This window comes from Notamacropus eugenii, chromosome 3 (assembly GCF_028372415.1).
Source record: "Notamacropus eugenii isolate mMacEug1 chromosome 3, mMacEug1.pri_v2, whole genome shotgun sequence".
NCBI classification, from domain to species: Eukaryota; Metazoa; Chordata; class Mammalia; order Diprotodontia; family Macropodidae; genus Notamacropus; species Notamacropus eugenii.
This window is the reverse complement of record NC_092874.1, coordinates 30973062-30995862: the sequence shown is the minus strand read 5'-3', so window position 1 is coordinate 30995862 and position 22801 is coordinate 30973062. Positions and strand designations below refer to the sequence as shown.

The 22801-nt window shown below is 42.2% G+C and overlaps 1 protein-coding gene across 3 annotated transcripts in view; it reads left to right on the top strand.

Moving 5' to 3' along the window:
* UBE2E2 (ubiquitin conjugating enzyme E2 E2) overlaps positions 1-22801 on the top strand; it is a 409163-nt gene that overhangs the window by 295127 nt on the left and 91235 nt on the right. For all 3 annotated transcript variants that reach the window (XM_072651191.1, XM_072651190.1, XM_072651192.1), the window contains one exon: positions 10726-10858. In XM_072651191.1, the coding sequence (XP_072507292.1) occupies positions 10726-10858 (133 nt within the window). The remainder of the gene's footprint in view (positions 1-10725; positions 10859-22801) is intronic.

Sequence of the window (22801 nt, the reverse complement as noted above, 5' to 3'; positions counted from 1 at the left end):
TGCCAGAGCTAGCTCAGTGTTTGGGAAGTTCCAAAGAAAAGTTTAGGAGAGAAGAGGTATTAGACTGACTACCAAACTGAAGGTCTACAGAGCTGTTGTGTTGACCTCATTATTATATGCTTGTGAAACATGGTCCATCTCCCAGCACCATGCCAGGAAACTGAATTGCTTCCATTTGAACTGTCTTAGGAAGATTCTGAGGATCACCTGGCAGGATAAGGTACCAGACACTGAAGTCCTTGCCCAGGCTGAACTGCCAAGCATTCAAACTGTGCTTCAGAGAGCGCAGCTCTGATGGGCTGGCCATGTTGTTCAAATGCAAAATGTACGCTTGTCAAAAAGACTATTTTACAGAGAGCTCACATGGTGCAGGTGATCCACATGGTAGTCAGAAGAAGCAATACAAGGACACTCTCAAGGTCTCTCTCAAGAACTTTGGATTTGACTGTGCAACATGGGAGAAACTGGCACAGGACTGCTCAGCCTGGCATGCCCACATAAGAAAAGGTGCTGTGCTCTTTGAGCAAAGCAGAATTGAGACAGCACTAAGGAAATGTGAGATGTGTACACAGACTATCTGTGCCCAACCTGTGGTAGAGCATTCCGAGCTTGTATTGGTCTGATCAGCCACAGTCAGACACACTGAAATTTCACTTTATCATGGCGATGTCACTTTGGTCCTCTTTGAGAATGAAGGACAGCAACCAACCAGCCAACCAACTAATGTACAAATGTCCCCTGGGATAGATCACTGTCTTATCACTCATTTACACCCTAATATAAATGAATTTACCAGCTCCTTTCCTGAACATAAATTTTGATAACAAAAGGAGGAAGAGAAAAAATTTAGCAGAAATCCCAGTAGGAAGAAAATTATGCAGGAAAAGGAAAGTTGAGGCCACCATATATCGTCCTGTTTCATAATTTCGTCAGTGGTAATCCGGACTGCTGATATCATTTATTCACCTTGCAGTAGATGGATAGAACACTATTATTTAACTCCTTCACATACTAGCTCTGTGACTGAGGGCAACTCTCTCTTTGCCTCATTTTCCACAACTGGAGGGAAAAAATGGGGATTATGATAGTATACCCCTTCTGCTTGTGAGGATCAAGTGAGTTAACACACCACCTTAAAGCACTCTGTAAATACAAATCCTTATTCCACTCCACTGTTACTTCTCTTTTGTGCTCCCCTTGGGCTGCTTGGAAAGAAAAGATCACCAAACTGAAGTTTTCCTAACCCAATTTTATCTTCTTTATTGGAACTTTATAGGTAGGTTTGCTAGTCCACTAATTAGGGTTGGTGATGACTACAGGACTTTGAATGGGAAGCTCTGACTTAGCACCAGCTAGGCAAGCCCGGGAAAATACTGAACCATTAGGAGCCTTCTTGTCCTTATCCGTAAGATGAGGAGCTTGGGGCTTCAGTGGCACTTCTGACTTCCCTTCCAGCTGTCATAGTCTATGGTTTCCCCAGCGCTGGGCTAAACTGAACATTACCTTTTCACCATCCATTTAGAAAATGGACTCACCTTAACTAAGTACTGGGGGGAATAGTTAACCTGCTTAAGAAAACAGTATTTTCCTGGCAATCATTAGCATACAGTGGGTGGATTACAGAGGAGGCTTCTATTTCATTCCATAAGGAGGTGCCCTGTGTCTCTTTATTAAGACCAATAATAAAACTTTAACTTGAATGGTAGGCTGAGGAAGGGGGCATTATCCAGTAGCAAAGGGGGGCCATTGGAGACTTGTTGAGAAGTGAATCGGTAAGGTAAAAGCTGTGTTATAGGAAAACAGTGGTTAGGACAAAGAAGGCAAGGCCAGGAGACAGAAGCTTGGGAGTCTGAAAGAATGTCTCTCGTCAAAATGGCTGTGACCAGAAACACAGCCTAGAAAGAGCCCTGGGACAAGTCCATCCGGAACTGAGAAAAATCCAGAAATTGTTCTTGATCCAAGGATATCAGTCTGGTGGCACATTATGCAAATTGTAATCATTTTATAAACCCTATAGGAAGATGGAATATTGTGGCAAAAAGCGTAGAATACAACAGGCTTGGGTTCTAACCCTGTTTCATTCTCTAGCTATGTGTCTTTAGGCAAGCTACTTAATGTTTCCGGACCTCAGTTTCCTCATTTATAAGTTGGACTAGATGTTCTTTCACTTTAGTTCAGCAGTTATTAAGCATCTACTACATGCAAGGCATTGTCCTAAATGCTTGGGATACAAGAAAGTTTTCCTGATGCCCTGTTTAGGAATATCAGCCTTTTATTTTCTTTGGGGGGACTTCAAGAGGTTTAGAGTCTCCTGAAGGTATATAGCCAGATGAGTAAACACTGGACATTTGGAGGAGAGAGAAAGAGGAGATGAGGGAAGGCTTTGGAGAGGAGTTAGCTAACATGAGTGGAGCCTTGAAGAAAGATAATGTTCCCAAGAGGAGGAGGCGAGAAAGGAGGGCTCTTTAGGCACGGAAGATATAACAGATGAAGTGACAAGTTCCAGGAGCAGTTGTTAGAGCAGTTTGGCTCCAGCGTAGAATGTCTTCAATTCAGTAAGCATTTCTTTAGTGCCTGCTGTGTGCCAGGCACTGGGCTAAACCCTGGAAAACATAGACATGTACAAAGAGGAGTAATACAAAATAAAATTGTGAAGGTAGGTGGGAGTCAGAGTGTGATGACAGGCATTTGTATGCCACAGAAAATCCCTAAATGGGGGAATAGGAAATTTTGTGTCTCCAAAATTTACTTCTCTACTTGTGTAGAGGGTGGAAGGGGAAAGACAGAAAACAGGGAGACCAGTCGGGTGACCACCTTTGCTGTAATGTGTGAGTGGAGAAAAGTAGATAGATTCAAGGACTGTTGTAAATGTGTAAGTCTCTAAGACTTTTCACCTGATTGGATATGACTGCTAAGAGAGAAGGGAAAACCAGGTGGCTCTCTGAGATTTGAACTGGGGTGACTGGAAGAATGGTGGTGTCCTCTGCAGAAATATGGGAGCTCCGTGAAGGCAGGGTCCATGCTTTATCTAAACTTTGTGTTCTTTCCAATCCCTAACACCATTCTCTGTAAAGGATGAGCCATTGATAAGCCTTTATTGAATTATGTCCCAGAATCTATAAAAACAATTACTGTTTAAAAGTATACAAGGAAGCCTAAACAAAAACCTAAGATACAATGGTAATGGACTTGGGGTCAAAGGACGTGGATTTGACTTCTTCCTTTCCCACTTAATATCCAGGAAGCCTTACTGCCCTGGGCTTCAGTTTCCTCATCTGTGGAGTGAGACGTTTGGACCAGACGGCCTCCTGAGTTCTTTCCAGCTCTAGCTTGGTTATCTAGTGGAGCCAAGCAGGAGTTCTTTGAAGAAGACTATTACTTTTTATTTTTTTAAGTCATTTCCCAGACCCCACTATAATCTGGTCTATAGAATGGATCTTTTATGTTCTCACTAAGGCAGTTTAGTTTCCTTTTGCTTGTTGAGATGTCATGGGAGCTTTCAGTGCTTGTGTTGTGCTTTGTTGGGTTTTTTTTTAAAAAAAAAAACACTGTTTACTGAATACAAATACAGTGAGCTTCAGGGATTTGAGAAAAGCCGCTCTGCAGATGCTTGTACTCAGTTGCTCACCAGCTGCACCTTTCCCCACCCCCACCACTTTAACTCTGTCTCCCTCCTCAGCCAAAGTGCTGACTCCTCCTCCCATGCTGCTCCCCAGGATTCCCTTCTTCATCATTGACCCTGCTCTCTCCATCACAGTCCTCAACTTTTCCCATGTCTCCAGCTTCCAGGCATTTTTTCTGAATACTTTCTGGTGCTTGATTTATTTTGTCTTCTGTTCCTTGTGTTCTTTGACCTTTCCATAAAATAAGTATTTTACTAAGGACTTACATTGAGCACTGGACTAGACATTAAGGATGTAGAGACCAGAAAACAAAAACAATCCCTGCCTCCAGAAGCTTCCCTTCTACTGGGGGTGGAAAGGTGACAGGATTCACTACTCCTCTGTAACATGTATGCAGAATAATGCCAGGTAATCTCAGAAGGGAGAGAGCATAACAACTCGGGGTCGGGGAGGTGGCAACTTTAAGATTTCACTCACTTGAAAAGCCCTCCCCACTTCTAAGGACCCGCTGAAGCACAGGATCTTTTACTGAAAACAGTCTTCCTTTGGAATGTCCCTTTTGTCTTAGTCTTTTCTTCTCTTCACTCCTTCCTTAGTTCTGCCCCATCTCTCACCACTCCATTCCATCCTATGCTCTATTAGCAAAGAAACTCACCAGAAGCTCAGATCTGACCCCCCCCCCCCCCCCCACTCCCCAGCTCTGGGAATTCCTGTGGCTCCCTGTTACCTGTAAGGATAAAATCTAATTTGCACTTTAGCTGTTAAAGACCTTCACAACCTGTCAACAGCTTATCTCTCCAGCCTCACTGGACATCACTTCTTTCCCTCCCTCCATTGTTCTTCACATAGGAGGCTATATCTCCTATTCCGGGACCTTTGCACTAACAGCTCTCTGTACCAGGAGGGCATGCCCAGACCTTCAAGATGCAGCTCAAGCAGTACCTTCTTCCAGAAGCCTTTCCTGATCCCACTTACTGCTAGTGCCCTCCTTCCCAGACTGCTACTTTGTATTTTGTATTCATTTTAAATTTATTCTGTATCTACTTCTCCATATACTGGTCTTCTGCATTAGAATATAATTACTGGTGAGTGAAGATTATTGCATTCTTTGTATCTGTGTCACTGCTAGCTTCATACAATTGATAGCAGAAAGGATCCTGGATTTGGAGTCACAGAATCATACAGTTTCAGAACAGGAAGGGATGTCCCTTCTAGTCCTACCTGCAGCTGCCCTCAAATCCCTCGTTAAAGATCACCAGTCATCCAGCCATGCCCCAAGAAGTCAAGTAGCTCCATCTTTCCAAGGTGGTCGTTCCTCTTTCAGATCACTGGAGTCAATAGAAACATTTTCCCGACCTGAAGCCTAAATCTGCCCCTGCAGTATCTACCCAATGCTCCTAGGTCTGCTCTCAGAAGACTTGTATTAGAAGCCAAGTCCTATATTTGCTGGGTGACCTGAAGTCCATGAAGGCAAGGATTTTTCCTGATTGTATGTGTCTCCTTTGTTAGTGTTCTATCCTCCTCCAATTATTTTATGTCCATTTTGTGTATATTACATATTTACTTATCTTTGTTTAATGATTGCAAGATTGAATTGGCCCCTGTGTTGGTGTATGCCCTCCGTGGCAGTGGCATATTCCCTAGGTGTATTTGTCTCCCTGTTTTATGCCTTGACATTAGTAAGTAGAGAGTCAGGAAGCAAAATTTTATTTCTGTTTGTTCAGTCTATCCAGGAAGTCTTGTGCGATCTTCACCTAAGTGAGAGAAACACATTGTATTGGAAGAGCCCCTTTAAAGCTATCTTATTATGACCCGACAAATGACAAGCATAGTACAATGGGATTCTGTTGTGTTCAGCACCTTCCTTCAGATATATCACTATGAAGATGTGTTATTTATAGTTACAGATTATACTTGGCAATGATTTGGGTATTATGAGAGTCCCACCTAATGGCATCAGAAATTTTCTAAGGCTCTACCCAATCCAAGCATAATGATTTTTTACACTCAGTTTTTTTTTTCTACTTTCTACTACCCAGAAAACTTGAAACCCTTTGGTCTCTTCTGAGGTTCAGCTGGGAAGTGGGAATGGCTTTTCTGACTAGGAAAATTGTTGAGGATCTGCAGAATTGATCAGCATGCTGATAATGGTCATCATGGAGGCCAAGGTTTGCCTGTGTTTGCTCAGAGGCGGGAAATATCCCTGAAATGGACAATGAGCAACCAAATTCGGAGGACTTCAGAGCATTTGTTCTCCCTTTCCCTTCACCCTTTTTTTCTTTTTACTTCAGTTGCTACTTTAGTGTAAACCCTTTCTTCTTCACTGTGGAAAGTTATGAAAGGGGTGTGTGTGTGTGTGTATGTATCTGTGTGTGTGTGTGTCTGTATCTGTGTGTGTCTGTGTGTCTCTCTTGTGTGTGTGTGTGTGTGAACACTTTAGAAAAAGCTTTAGAGCCTGAAGCTGTACCCACTATCCTAATGGCAGGGGAGGGACAGCAGCCCTAATGGGCAGAAGGCCCATGCTCTCTCTGGCCAAGGAGCATTACTGGAAGGATTCCAAGTCCACTGAAAGTTTGTTTAAAAAATACAATCTGTTTTTAACACAAATTGTTGCTACAGTGTTGAGCAAGGATTCCTTGCAAATACCCACTTTGACAGCACCAGCCAATCCAGGGGAGCCATGTTGTTCATACCATCTATGGTGCAATGTGAAGTCAGACAATCAAAAATGAAATAATTTGGTTTGAGGAATTAGAAATTGAGTTAATCTAAGAGAAGCCTCTCAGTTTTACCAAATTTAGGGATGGGATAAAGCAGGCCTGCACCACCTGCTGCCTGCCAAAGGATTTTGGGTGGTATGCTCCTGAAATCCTTTGGAGTGCCTCAGGTCATGCAAGCCTGGGATAAGGATATGTCTGACATTCCCCAGTCACTGGAGTTGGCTGACATTCCTTTTTATGAACAGTCAGCATCATTCAAGACAATTCCCCTAAGAGACCCGTAGTCAAAGGATATGAACAAGTAATTCTAAAAGGAATTTCAAACTCTTCACAACTAGATCCATTGCCTATCCCTTTATAAATGCTTGTTGAGTGGAATACAAAAGATTGCTCAAAATCAAAAATTGTCATGGAAACATAAATTACTAAGTAAAATGACAAAATCTAAAGTTTTGATTCACATTCAGCAAATTGGTCAAAGGACCAAAGGCAGAAGACAAGCAGTGTTGGGGGGAGGGGCAACAGAAGAACAAGCACACTGATCTAGTGATGGTGGAATGGTGAATTGGTCCCACTGTTCTGGAAATCAGTTTGGAATGATGGGGAAAAAAAACCTCAAGAAGCTAAACTGTTCCTATCCTTTCACCCAGAGAGCCTAGTACTGGGCAGGATCTCAAAGACAGAAGGACCTCATATATACCAAGATATTCATAGCAGTATTTGGGGATAGCAACAAATGAGACATAAAGTCAGCATCCACCAATGAAAGAACGACTGAGCACCTTATGGTGTGTGAATGTAATGAAATACAGAGGGGGACGAGTGACTGCTGGAAAGAATTCAAAGAAACCCAAGAAGGCCTGTCTGAGCCAATGAAGGACGAGGAGGCGGGGCAGTGGGGTGACCCTGTGGAGGGAGCGCTAGCCTGGGGGGTCAGGAAGCCTTGGACATAGACTCGCTGTGTGAACCTGGGCAAGTCACTTAACCCCTGTCTGCCTCAGTTTCCTCATCTATAAAATGGAGGTAATGACAACAGCTACCTAACAGGATTGTTAGAAGGATCAAATTTGACACAACATGTAAGGCACTTTGCAAGCCCTAAACACTAATGTGTGTGTGTGTATGTTATTTTAATTGTTCTTGTTTAAGCAGAAGGAATATAAATAGACATGTAAACAATAAGAGACATGAAAAGAGCAATCCTATCAAGTGAAAACCTGCTATAATGGTGGTGACCAGTCTGAGTGGCAGAGGTGAGGTTGGGAAATGAATGAGAGCTAGAGAGCAGTGGGTGTGAAATGTTGGATGTGGCACCAGACCTAACAGGCAGCTCACTGAAAGAAGGAAGCCAATCCAGAAAGAACTGATGTTACAGACCAGAGACACTACTCTTAAAAAGTCCTTGTACAAGGCCTTCTCCTACTGAATCTCCCCTGGGTGTCTCTATCTTGTGAATTCCTTACATTAACCCCCTTAAAACAAATCCAACAGATAAACTCTTGCACCCAAGGAGGACAAGCAGGATGATGAAGGGCCTTCAGTTCCTGCCATTTGAGGATTAGTTGAAGGAAGGGACATATTTAAACTGGAGGAAGAAAGGATTTTTTTTTTGAGGGGGGAGGGCATGCTAACTGTTCATTCATGTACTTGAAGGGTTGTGTGTGTGTGTGTGTGTGTGTGTGTGTGTGTGAAAGAATATGTGTGTCTGTGTATGTGTGTATGTCTTGGAAAAAAAGATTCAACTTGTTATGTTTGACCCCAGAGGGCAGAACTAAAACTAGAGTAGAAAGTGCAGAGAGGCAAATCTAAGCTCAAAATTAAGGAAAAACTTGTTAACTCTTAGAGAAGGGGCAGCTGTCCCAGGAAATAGCAGGATCTCTTTTGCTAGTGGTCTTTGGGTAAAAGCTGGAGAATCACTTTACTTGGTACATCCACTCTCAGGGAGATTCTCATTTAGGCATTGGTGAGACAATCTGTTAAGTGCTCAGCCACTTTAAAGCCCCGTGATGATCTGCTGTAATGAATGAGCCGGCTTACAGAGCAACACTGTGCATTTTCAAAGTGTCAGAGCCATGGCTGGGGACAGAGGCTCCTATAGCAGGAGCTGGGATGATGGCCTTGCACAGTTTGGTATGGCTATATGCCATGCTACAGTATGACTTTTAGAAAAATGGGTATTTCTTCACTTACCACAAGCCTGTCATTTACTCACTAACTCTTCTCTCTTAGGAACTTATCTATTCCTATTGAGGCTAATTATAGGTCAGGGGGGCAACCAAGTGTGTGAGTCATCTGAGTGAGTGAACTTGTCTGACAGTATGCAGCCTTTGTGGGCAAAGCTTCCGACCTGATCATACCCAGAGAGGCTGCTGCATCGCCGTTACCAGGGGAGAAGGTGGGGAACAAGGAGGCAGGGGAGAAGGATTTTCTGAGAAGGCTATTTTTCAACATATGCATTTAGGAATTGCACAATAAGATTTTTTTAGTTTGTCTGAAGTTTCATTGATGCCTTCTGTTGTCTTATGTTGTGATTTGTTCGGTCATTTTCAGTTGTGTCTGACTCTTCGTGACCCTATTTGAGGTTCTCTTGGCAAAGATACTAGAGTGTTTTGCTATTTCCTTTCCCAACTCATTTTACAGATGTGGAAACGGAGGCAAACAAAACTGAGTGACTTGGCCAGGATCACACAGCTAGTAAGTGTCTGAGGTCACATTTGAGCCTTCCCGACTCAAGGCCTGGCACTCTATCCTCTCCTGCCCCATCATTGTGGTTATTTCCCAGTATATATCCCTGATTGCCTATGCCATCAGACCCTCCCTTGTAATAATCCCCTGTAATAAACAGTTAAACACAACAAGGTAATAGTCATGCCTGCCTACATACGTAAGGTGTGGCTTTTGTGTTCTCTTTACTTGGGAGAGTAAATGGGTTCATCTCCTGCTCTCTGGGACCAACCAACCCGAGATTAGTGACCCCTTTGTCCATTAGAATAGCCAGTAGAACGTAAACTCCTTGAGGATAGGGACCCAGAACATAAGAAGCACTTAATTTTTTATTCTTAAAGTTTTTTAAAACAACAGATTTTATGGACGTAATAAATTTCAAAGCATAATATAAGACAAATCTTCCCTGGATTATACTTAGCATTTCCTGTCTCTGTAGCAGGTAGTAGGCTCTGGAGAGCAGCTATTTTTTTTAATCCTTCTCTCCCCACTGTCTTGGCATTTTAAATGCCCAGTCCGTGTGTACTGAATTAAATAAAGTTTTCCTTTAATTTCTGCCTGAATCTGTCCTTCAGGGTTTTAATTGTGTTGTGGGATAAAGTCTACCTCGGTAGAAAGTAGGGGTCTGATACTTACTAGCTGTGTGACTATGGACCCACCATTAGCCCTCAGAGCTTGGGTCTCCACATCTGTAGAATGGGGATAGTTACCACCTTGTCTCCCAGTAATGTCCTGAGGTGCAAATGAAATAAAGTGTGTGAAGTGTTTGGCTTCAGCTGTTGTTATTGTTTGTTTTGTCAGTGACTGATATTCTCTAGCGCCTTTTGCCCAGGGTCTCAGAGGACAGCCTGATGCCTTAAGGCCATTTGCTCTCACGAATTCTTTTCTGAGAAACTCGCTGTTGTACAGCTTCTAGTGGGAGGGTCACCATCATGGGAAGTACCAAATTTTTTTTAACATTTTTCTGTCTCAAAAGTTTATTCATTAATTGCTTCTGAGCTAAATCACACCTTCCCAGTGTTGTAAGTTGTAGTGTGGATTGTAGACCAGTCCAGAACGTTCTTCTTATCCCTTCCTCAGTGTGCCGGAACTTAGGGATTGAATAGAATTTGTCTGAGTTCTTGAGCTCCAGGGGCTTTGGTGAGGGCTGTTGATACTGGTATGTCCGTTCTCCAAGAGGACCTTGATATCAGGGAGGTGATGCTACAACATGCAAGTGAATTGGATTTAAGTGACAAAGGGCTGTGCAAAGGCACCAACCTCACTTTCTTCACAGCCAGATAGAGGTCAGGAAGACTGGAGATGGCCCAGGATGCAGTGGTGCAGGAAGGACGACGGGGAATGATAAATTTCCCTGCCCTTTCTTACAAAGGTCAGCTAATCCTATGCAATGTTTTGAAGTTGGCAATATTTGTGTCTAGCATCTTTTTCCCACAAAACCTTCTTGGTTTTCTTTTCCTGTCCGTAATAATGTTTAAAACATTCCCAATGGTGACTAGTGGTGAATTAGCATCTGACTTGTCCTGGGTAATTAACCTCCAGTCTGCGTTATCAGTTTTAATGTACTTGCCCAATCCATTATTATGATGAAACCAATATGACAAACTCTAGATTCTCCTTAGTTTCTAAGCATGTCTCACGTTCTTTTCTCATTACAGTGCTGGACCTAAAGGAGACAACATTTATGAATGGCGGTCAACTATCTTGGGACCCCCAGGATCTGTCTACGAAGGAGGGGTTTTCTTTCTTGACATTACCTTCTCACCAGACTACCCATTTAAACCACCTAAGGTGAGTATGACTCTCTTAAGCAATCAATATTGTTATAAATAAACCTCATTAGAAGTGTACGCTCCATTACCCCAAAGAATTTATCAGAAGTGAAAAGGAAGTAATGATGGTGTCTGTTTCCCCCAATTCATCCCTAATATCCCTGTTCCTCTTTCTTCCTGTACAATTCCCTGACAATTAGAGTTATCCAAAAGAGGAATACTCTGCCTCACTGGAAGACTTGAGGCAGAAGCTGGATGATCACTTGTTGAGGATATGGTATGATGGAAACTGTAGCAGTCAGGTATCCATGTGACTCAGTGGCATCTGAGGCTGTTTCTAATTTTGTGATTCTGTGACACTTTAAAGAAAAATGAGGACACCCAGGGTAGGAGTGAGAGATCCATGGGGGACAGGTCTGGGACTAGACTCTAGCACTAGAACTGGTATTGATGATACAGTCATGGCCAGCTGGGGAGCAAAGCCAGGCTGGAGGCCAGGAAGTCAGGCAGAAAGCAAAGGCATTGCCTCGGTAAGGGTTAGGGAGCTAACACTGGAGTTCTGAATGGGGCTGGTGGTGTGTTTATTACATATTTCCTTGAGTTCCCTAGGGCATGAAGATTAGTTGAAGGGAATGTGTGACATATGGATTGCACAGAGCTATTCAGAAATCCATTATCAAGCCTTCCGTGATGTGTAATTATTAAATCTGAGTGGCTAACAGATGATTTTCTGTGTAGGTATCTGAAATAAGTAATGTTATCTCATTGAAACTAACTCAAGTAAGCAGCCCTTGATTATCTGGGGACTGATTATATGGTTCATGGGTTCTTCTAGTTCCATGTTTACCTTTTTACTTTTGGGGCATTTTAGTAAAAGAAGAGACTATGTGGTGCCATGGAAAGGGCACGGGCCTTGCAGTCAAAGGTCCTAGGTTTTAATTCTGCTTCAAAAATTTACTTCCTGTGTGACATTAGGCCTATCACTTAATCTCCCTGGGCCCCACTTGCAATTGTAAAATGAAAACATTGGATTTGATGACCTCTGAGATCCCTTTCTCTGAGGTCTCTGTTGCTATGAGACTGGTTTGGGAGTCAGAGGTCCTGAGTTTAATCCTAACTCTGCCAGGTGATAAAAATCCCAAGAGACAGAGTTTCTGGGTAATCAATAAATTGATGGTCAGTGATTTGTCTCCACAACCAAAAACAAAAGATATGGAGAGCTTGAAAGCTTTAAATAATCCTTGAAAGAAAATTCTCTTGACAACTGAAAGTCAGCCCTGACTGGTGAACATTTAATGAGGAGGTGGGCTAGAAGTCCTTAGGTCTTCCTGCTGAGAGTGTGACTTGATCGTGAGACTTCAGGAATCCATCTATATTCAGACCATTCTAGTTGGCTTTCTCCTATGTGAGCTGGGTCACTCCAAATTCTGATGGAGGGGTGTGAGGACAGGGGTTCATTTCCTTGGGTGAAGGACTCTCCTTATGGATTCTGTTCACATTCTAAAGAAGGTCTCCTTGTTGGGTGGGGTCCTGCCCAAGATGGATGAGGGAATTATCTCAGCCATGTCCTTCAGAAGAGACTGGCCTTCAGCAGGAGCAAAGCCCAGATATCAATTTAACAATTGGCTATTAATAATTACAGTAAAATAACAGTTTCTCTCAGCCACTTCTTGTGTGACTTTGGGCAGTCACTCCTTTCTATGCTTGAATTTCCTTATCTATAATATTAAACTACAGTAGGAACTCAGTAACTGATAAGATGCCTCTAGCTCTTGGGGTATTTCATCAGTGGCCACTAAGATGCGTCCAGTCCTCGGTCTTTTTCATCTGGAATAGCTCCATTATTGAGGGCTCCTTTGGCAAGCCCTACAAACCACCTACATTCCCGTTGGCCCTATTTTAAAAAAATACTTATTTCTGGACAACTTTTTGACCCAGTTCCTTCTTCATATTTGATTTATTTTGTGCTGTTGAGAGAAATGAAGTTTCTCTGAGGCAAAGGGTGTGGTAGGCAATAGGAAGAAGAGAATACTATGTGGTCTCCTTCAACAAGAAATTCTCTGTCAGTTCTTCCCCTGGCTCTTTCCTTCTTGCCTGAGTATCTGTCTCCCTCATCCTGGTGCAGAACCTGGCCATGGGATCCCCATCTTATCCAAGCTAACTGCAGTTGTGGCAACATCACCATGACATTATACAGTTCCCTCAAGCTCAATTTGATCAATTTTAGGGACGCTAAACAGTTTTCTCTTTTTTGGTAGTCAAAGTTTGCCAACATGACCAGCTCTTCCATTTGGGTTGGGTTACAACTTTGGCATCCTAGAGGAATATTAGGGATATTGGTACCTCTCTGAAAAGTGCCCATTATTAGAGGGAGCACAAAGCTGGAGAGGAGAAATGCAGCAGGCTGGAATGATAGACCAAAAGGATCAAGATGAAATTATAGAGAGAGGAATATACAATTTTTCATTTAGGATTAAAAAAAACAATTTAACAAGTACAGGATAGGAAGACCTGTCTTAACAGCAGTTAACATGAAAAAGACCTGGGGCTATTAGTTTACTACAAGCTCAAGATGAGCCAAAAGTATCATGTAGCTGCCAAAAAAACTAATGTAATCTTAGATTGTAGTAATAGAAAAATAGTGTCTAGACCATGAGCAGTAATAACTCCAATGTAGAGCATGCTGGTCCAGCCACATCAAGAGAACTGCATTAAGACCTGGGCATCACATTTGAAGAAGGATGTTGACAAGCTAGAGGGTGACCAGAAGGCATGAGGTCTGGAAGTCATGCTACGTATTGCGGGGTTTAAAAAAGTTGTGGCTCTCTGATTGAAAACCAGAATGAGGAACATGGCAACTTGCCCCAGATAGTTTGAGGGATGTCACTTGGAAGAGGGATTTGATTTATTCCATGAAGTTCAGAGGACATTTCTCAGGACCAGTGGGTGAAAGTCACAGGGCAGTGGCGGGCAGTTTGCTGTAAGAAGGAACTTTCCAACAATTAGAAGTGTCAGAAATGGAATAGGCTGACTTGCAAGGTGGTAAATTCCTCATTACTGGAAACGTTTAAGGAGAAATTGGAGAACTTCCTGTCAGACAGTCTAGAGGGGAACCCTGAATTGAGTAGGAGGCCAATTTCTAAGGTCCTCTTTAACTAGAACTACCCTCTACTTAAAAATAAATCAGTAAAGGAAATTTGGAAAAACAAAATGATGTCGTAAATGTACACAGCTCTCTACTCACAGGAAGCCTGGAGCAGTTTCTTTAATTATCACTGGGGCATATGCAGAAGAAGGCAGGAGATGGTCCCTGCTCTCAGGAAGCTCACAATCTAACGGGGGAGACAATATGCCAACAACTACGTACAGACAAGCTTCATATGTACATAACATACATACACGCACATACATGAAAATCATCTCAGAGGGAAGGCACTGGAATTAAGGGGCATGGGGAAAGGTTTCTAACAGAAGGCGGAATTTTAGCTGAACTTGAAGGAAATCAGGAAGGCATAGATGAGGAGGGAGAGAATTCCAGACATGGACAGCCAGTGGATGTGCAGGGAGTCAGAAGATGGAGCATCTTGTTCCAGGAACAGCCGGGAGATCAGGGTCCCCATGACTCGTAGAATTCACCTGGGCCTGGGGGCAATATAAGGTATAAGAAGACTGGAAAAGTAGCAGGGAGGACAGGGAGAGGAGTTGGATTTTATATCTGATCCTGGAGAAGATAAGAAGCTGCTGGAATATATTGGGGAACCAGGGGTAACATGCATGGTCAGATGGGTCCTTTAGGAAAGTTTAATTTGATGGCTGAGTGAAGGATGGACAGGAGTAGGGAGACACTTGTGAGGCAAAACAATAGAAGGTGTTTTTGTTATTAACATGTATGATATAATCAATTTATTCTGTCTTCCAGCCTGGTTTTACAATTTTAAATTGCTATAGGCACTTATATTAGTGTATCACCCTGTTACTGCTGATGCTCGGGGCTACCCATGTTACTCTCCTCCCGAGGATCTTTAGTGGCTCTCTGTTGCTTAGAATAAAAGATAAACTGCTCCATACGGCATTTAAACCTCTCCCCAATGTGCCATTTCTACTTCCCGAACATCTCTCTTAACATTCAACCTCCTGTCCTTTGTGGCTGCTATCCCCCTCCACCAGGGCCTCCTCCCTTCACACCTGGCCCTCAGCATTGGCTGCTGGGGCAGCTCCCCACTCAACTCCATCATCCAGTCACCTGTGAGATCAATCTTGCTCTAGGACGGATCTGACCCTGTCACTTCCCTCTGGCTAAATAAGCTTAGGACTTTCCCATTACCTCTAGGATCAAGTAGAAAATCCCATATTTGACTTTTAAAGTCCTTCATAAACTGGGCCTTTCCTGCCTTCCTAGTCTTTTAACTTATTCCCTTCTACATAGTCTGCCAGCCCATTGACACCGGCTTCCAGGTATCCAAGATAGTACATCTCCCAATTCTGAACATCGTCATAGGCTGTCCCCTATGCCCCGGAATACTCGCTTTCCTCCTTTCTGTCTCTTCCTTGCCTTGCTTCAGGTCCCTGATAATATCTCACCCTTTGCCAGAAGCCTCTCCTACCCGTCCTGATTCTCCTGCCTCCCTCTGAGCCCCCCGCTCCCCCCCAACCCTTATCCTGCCTGGATCTTGTTTGTCCATAACTGGGTTTGCACATTGTCTTCTTCAGTAGACTGTGAACTCCTGAAGAACAGGGACTGGTTGGATTGTTTATGGGGTGGTGAGGAGTTGAGGCCTTTCTTTTTAAACCCCAGTACTTAGCATGCAGCCTGGAGCACAGTAATAAATGCTTGTGGACTTGACTTCAATGGACTCTTTAAATTATGACATGTTGATCCTATCAGTAGTTTATCTGAAGATACATTCGTGGTCAAAAAATGAATTCCCCAATTGTAGCATGGAACATAAGCTCCTTGAGGGCAGGGACTGTTTCATTATCTACCTAATAACATGCCTGAAACATACTAGTACCTTAATAAATTTGTACTTAATGAATACATGGATAAATGATTAAATAACTGAAAGAAGGAATAGATGAATGAATGAGTAACATTATTGCCATAGACAAAAAGGATCCATCTAATACAATGTCTCCAGGAATATTTTTCCCTGAATGCAGTCGGTCTTTGACCTCATACATTAGAGAACAAGCTGTCTGGTAGAGAGTAACAATTGCCAAACTCCATATTAGGGATTGCCATTTTCATAATCTTATCGCTGAACTAGCAAGATAGCTTTATTCAGACTTGACTCCATATGAAAATAATGTAAAAAGTTTTAATCTAATAGTAAAGTGAATTATATCTCATTACTGTGTTAACTTGAGGAATGGAAAAAATCCAGCAATGAAATAATATGATGATATAGATAGGCATTCTGAAAGAAACCTTAGCATCCAGTTGGCTTCTTCAAAAATATTTAAAATACTCTTATACCTTGATGAAATGTTAGCTGGGGGCTACCTTGTTGTGTGCCCGTGTCTAATGAGATTCATTTAAAATAAGCAGTCACATTAAGGGAATAGAATACATCATTTTTGCAGTGATTTCATATTATTCCCATTCTCCCATTCCCTAGCTCAGAGGGAGCTGCCAGCACTTAGAGTGAGACTCTCTGTGGTCCTCAGTGGGAGCTGCAGGCAAATAGGAGAGGAGACAACGAGAAGAATCACACTCACTGTTTTTTATTTTATTGTATCCCAGGTAACCTGTGCAGGGAGTTCACAGGCAAGCTTGCTCTAGCAATTTTCAGATCTATCACAGGAAAGCAATGTTTTTCTTTCCTCATGTCAGGACAGTATCTACTGGTGGAAAAAAATGCCAAAAAAAGAATGTGCAACACCTGGAAGGAAAACTGAGCCTACAGTTGTTAAAAAAAGAAGTCAGTCCACAGAGATGCATCTGTCTTTCTTTCAAAGAGCAGCCTTTTAGATTACTACAAGCTCATCTTTCAATATAGTTTTCACCTGAAACATATCTTCTTATCCCATGGGCAATCCATGTTGTTTCCCCTGCTTTATTCAGAGATCTCTTCAGCTTGCCTTTTATTCTGTATTTTTTCATGAGATGAGTAATTCACCTGCAGAGGTCACTTACTAATGAAATATCAGGCAACAGAGAAGGTCTTGCCCACACTTTCAAATGCCACATTTGTGTTCTTGGATCAACTTCCAGGCATATCTTTGGTCAAAGCATTTGAAGGTAGAAGTTATTGAGAAGCTTGATCCCTGATCTTTAATCAAAGAAAACTGATCATACCTTTCTACCCAATTATGCCATGACGGTTATGACAGGGGAAATGAAAAGTAACCACAGGAAGGAAATCCTGCACATGTTGGATACCAATGAGAGTTTCTCTCTCTCTCTTTGCTGTCTTGGTTTACATCTATAATTCTGCAAGAGGAGGGATGGGGAGTCAAGGACCCTCATCTTGATTACTGACATATAACTGGGCATGGTACTTGGTCTTTCTTGGCTGCAGAATCCCAGGGTCATGGAGAGCTCTAGGGGCCTCAGATGACACCTAGCCTAACACCTTCATTTTAAACATGAAGAAACTGAGACCCAGAGAAGTTGTAAGACTTGCTGAAGACCATCCAGATAGTCATTGAAAGTGACAGAACCCAAACCCATATCTAAAGCCTTGGACTTTCCAGATATAGCATCTTCACCTCTACCCAGGGTAGAGTGAGTGAAGAATGAGTGGCCAGAGCCCTTGGGGCCTTTCCAACTCTCAAATTCTTTGGATTTAAACTTTATCTTAAATAACTTTTTAAGAGAAAAGAGCCTCAGTTTTCCCCTCTTTTTGGCAATATTCAGCTTGGAGTAATGGCTAGAGAGGTGCTCTTATGTTCAGGAATAACAGGGCTCAGGTCATGTCTCTGACGCATACCAGCTGTACAACCCCAGGGTCACCAATTAATTGCAAGGTTACTCAAGCTCTAAAAGTTGAGGAGCATTGGCCAGGGATTTCCTATCAGGCATTCCTTGTAGCAATAGTCACAGAGCCAGGTTAAAAAAAATTCTTGAACTTTTTGAAGTAATGAATTTTGGTTTATAAATATTTTTCCTATTGGACCAGAGATATTTTACAACCACTACTACTATATTGGTTTCAGCCTTGTAGTATTTTGTTTAACTTGTACAAGTTAATACAATACAGTTAGGTTGAAAGAGCCCAGAAATCACATCAGCCAGTAAGTACTTGATCTCCTTGCCAAATGGAAAAACAATGGCAGCCAGATTTTTGCACAGTGCCCCTTTAAGCTGTTAGAGCATGATTCTTCGCTTTGGAAGCTCCCTATACCGATGAAATCACAAGTTCAAACAAAAGCAAAAATGAAGGAGGAGGATAAGTAATGTTGCCTAAGGAAATAGCAGAAGGCAACTTCAAGAGAGGCTGGCAGGAAACCCAGTGAAGACATTCTCCCAGAATCTCAGCTAAGGATTCCCCTAGAATCATTTGTAGGTGAAGCGGGAAGGACAAGGAGACTTAAAATGGAACAGTTTTGAGGATGTTTTGGTAGTGATCTATTCTCATCAGAGGTTCCAGTGGAACTTTGACATTTGGACACGGTGAAGCCATGCTGATAACCCCTAAAAATAATGCCTGGAAGGCCAAATGAATCTGATTTAATATTTAATATATGCCAAAGAAATTTGTGTTGCTGATATGTTATTTTATAGGTGTCCATGGATTGAGTTTTAAGATGAGGGTCCTTGACTCCTCATGCCTGATGCTGCTGCTTCTAAGAGGTTGATCCAAAAGAGTCGAGAGGATCACAGATTCAACCATGTGCTCACTTTCTTACTTCTGCATAATCTTTATGAGAATTATCTATGCCCCCTTGGAAAGTGTATCCTTAATCAAGCCTCCTTTTGCAGACAGTGCTCAACAACAGACCGTATTTCCCCACAATCTCAGAGTTATCATAAGACCAGATTGTATCTATTATTTGCAGAGAAGCATTTGGTTTGGTACCTACAGCCTTAGAAGTTCTCTTTTTCCACACAATTTCTTAAATCAAACAAGATTCTAGAACATGTTGTTGTTGAGTCATGTCCAGCTCTTTGTGATCTCATTTGGGGTTTTCTTGGCAGACACTAGAGTGGTTTGCTTTTTCCTTCTCCAGCTTTACAGGTGAAGAAACTGAGGCAGAGTTAAGTGATTTGCCCAGGGTCACACAACTCTTAAGAGCTGGAGGTCAGATTTGAACTTGTGAAGATAAGTCTTCCGGACTCCATTCCTGGAGCTCTATGCACTATGGCACTACCTCACTGCCTCTCTGTAACCATAGTGAGAAGTATGTAGCGATCCACTGTGTATCAGCTTCAAGCCTGGCAGGAAGAATTATATATTCACCACTGTTTTGAAGGATACCCTACAATGAGTATAAACAGAAGAAATCCTCATCAATTGGTGGTATTTTCTGGATGTTGCTGGTTGAAGTTGTGATGAACCCAAGAGCATTATAAAGTCTCCTTGATCAAATCCAATCATTCAGAAGAGACTGATCTAAACTTCCAATTTGGAAAAACACAGTAAATAAGCAATAAATATTGTTTTGGGGTTTGGTTTCATTCATTTGGTGACAGAGAGAGAGAGAGAGAGAGAGAGGATGAGGATTTAATTAGAGAACCTGTGCAGTATTTTTGGCCATGCTGAGTTGTTCCCTGCCATGAAAGCCACCTTTAAAAAACAAACTATAATCTGAGGGGGGTGCCCATCATTTGGGCAATGACTGATCAAATTGTGATGCATGAATGTAGTTGAATGCTATTGCCCTATTTGAAATGACAAAAGATCATTTCAGAAAATCCTGGGCAGAATAAACTGGTGCAAAATGAAGTGAGCAGAACGAGGAGAACAATTCATTGAAAGAAAGCAGCCTGGAAAGGCTTAAGAATCTGATCAGGGCAATGACTGACTGAGGTGGTAGATTCCAAGTACCACTGGAGATACGTATCGTTGGATGTGGTCCCTGTGGGGAGTTATTTCTTTGGGTACAATAAACTGGTAAAGGGTGTTTTTATCCCCATGTTTTTACATGGGGGTCAGAGTTTAGTGGTAATGATATCAAAGTAAAGAGGGTCATCCCAGTACTTTTCTTAAATGCCAGAAGAGAACAGAATAAAGTTCGTGAGGAAGCACAAAGAAGCAGGATAGTTTGGAAAACAACTTGAGGAATTTATTATATTCTTTTATTTTCTAAAGCAAGTGGCACAAAATGGAGGCACATGTATGTATATATATGTATGTGTGTGTATATATATATATGTATATAAGATCCTCTTTTTGTGTTCTGGAAATGTGTTCTAGAAATGCTTTTTAAAAAATATTCTGTCATTGATACCATATGACTGTGAGTCATAGAATGCTCATGTCTCAGGAGAAATAAAACATAGCTAATGCAAAGAAGATTCAGGATATGGATGAAATAGATGGGTGTTAAACTCCTATGATGTACCAGGCTCCATGCTAAGTACTTTGCAGATACTTTATAGAGGATTCAAGGGGTGGACAAGGCACTCAGAGAATTAAGTGAATGGATGGATCCCGATCTGCACCCATGGGAGGAGTACCCATACAAACAACATCTCAGAACTATCGACATTACATTAGAAAGTCCAAACAATTGTTGTGTCCGGAAGTCACTTGCTGAGCTCTTTGTGGACTAGGAACTATGGCTAGTAGACCCTCTCAAATACTGACACCAAAACTTTATCAGATGAGTTAATTGTTACCTTGGAGGTCTTTGGAAAGCATGAGCAAGAGATGAGGTATAGGCCTGGGGAAGAGGAGCAGAGGAGCTGAAGGATTAAGGCCGGTGAGGCACTTACTCCAGGGGGCATTTGAACTTTTCTGGAGTTTTGGGGATAGAGACAGTTGTGAGCCTTGGGCCTGTCAGGGACCTGCCCCTTACTATGCGTTATTCATCAGTAACACCTTATTTCCCATTAATGAGAGAAGTCCACACACAGGTATAGACTAGAGCATTTGGTTGATTTTTGGCTAAAAGATTTATAAAAATGAGCCACATTCTACTCCCTCTCACCACCAATTAGTTGTTCTCCCTAGTATCACATTTTGTTAAGCCTTATTATGTTAGCAGCTTTCTGGACTCTTATTCCACTTATTTATGGTTCTTTGGTATTGAATTGAGTAATTCTGAGTTTTCCTGATCCACCCTCCTCAGCTGCTCGTGCCTCATCTGCAAAATTACCTTGTATTTAATTGGTAGATGGGCTTCTTCACTTTGTGTCCTAGAGTCCTTTGGCCCAGTCTGGTGAAGCCTCTGGATCCTTGTCAGAATAATATTTTTAAATGGTTAATGTAAAACACATGGGATTACAAAGGACACCAATTGTACTGAAGTGCAGTTATCCAATTTAAAAAAAAAAAGTTCTTGAGCCCCACGTTAAGAACCCCTCCTCTCTAGAGAATGGATTCTTTTTCTTTTTTTTCTTTCTTCCTCTTTAAAAATACACTCTTTTTAAAGAGTATGGTTCAGTCTGTATTCAGATGCCATCAGTTCTTTCTCTGGAGGCAGATGGCATTTTTCATCATGAGTCCTTTGGTATTATCTTTGGTCTTCGTATGGCTAAGAATGGCTAGGTCCTTCCCAGTTGCTCGTTGTACAAGGTTGCTGTTACTGAGTGTAATGTCCTGGTTCTGCTCACTTCACTTTGTATCAGTTCACGTAAGTTCGGTTTGTTCTGCAATCATCCTGCTCATCTTTTCTTAGAGCACAGTAATGAAAATGGATGCTCTTTTAGGGTAGGAACTTTTGCCTTTGTTACCCCAGCATATGTCACAGTGCATAGAACCTAGCAGGCACCTAGTACATCTTACTGCTTGAGTGAACAGTGATGTAAATTTCTTGGGATCTGTAGAGCTGTACATTTCATTTTTAACCTTCATAGAATCTGTTGAGTATCATAATACTGTGAAGTTAAAAGTTACCCCTTAAATAAAGAGTTGAGATATAACAATAAAGCGCATCATCCACAAATGGAGATTATAGCCCGTCTACCCTCATTTATGTCCTGTATCTGTTAAAAAATTCTAGAAATTCAGGTGAAGTTTGGCTGCCCTGTTTTGTGATTACTAAAGTCTATTCAGTTTCTTCTGGGTTTGAGGGAGTTTATGGTAGGCACTTACAAATGTTAGTTGGATTATTGATTGTTTTAAAGAAGTTAGAAGTCTATCTCATTGGGTTCAAAGGTCATGGGTTTTAGATGTGTAAATCATGCTCCTTTTGTTGACAAAGAAGACCACTGTACACAAAAAGGGAATGAATTAACTGACTCTCTAGCCTGGCAGAGTTAGAGCAGGAAGGTATATTAGAAGTCATCTAGCCCAGTCCCCTCATTTTGCAGATAAAGAAACTGAGACCCACAAAGGGAAAGCCTGGGAAAGATGACAGTTAAGTGGGAGAGGTGGGCTTCAAAACCAGGGCTTTGTAATCCAGCTGCAAATGCAGCTCTTCTATTCTACTGTTCCTCTTCCCCCCCCCCCCCCCCCCCTTTTCCTTCTCCTTCCTCTCTCCATCACCTGGAACTGTCTAGGGCAGCTAGATGGTGCAGTGGATAGAACACCAGTGCAGGAGTCAGGAGGACCTGAGTTCACATCTCACCTCAGACACTTGACACTCACTAGCTGTGTGACCTTGGGCAAGTCACTTAACCCCAGTTGCCTCATCCTGGGTCATCTCCAGTCATCCTGATGAATATCTGGTCACTGGATCCAGATGGCTCTGGAGGAGAAGTGAGGCTGGTGACCTGCACAGCCCTCCCTCACTCAAAACAAAGTCAAGTGTGAGTCATGTCACCATTTCTCTGATGGCATGATCTTCTTCAGCACAAAGGACAAACGCTCACACACCTGGAGCTGTCTAAGGGGAAGCCTGCTCTATCAGTGTA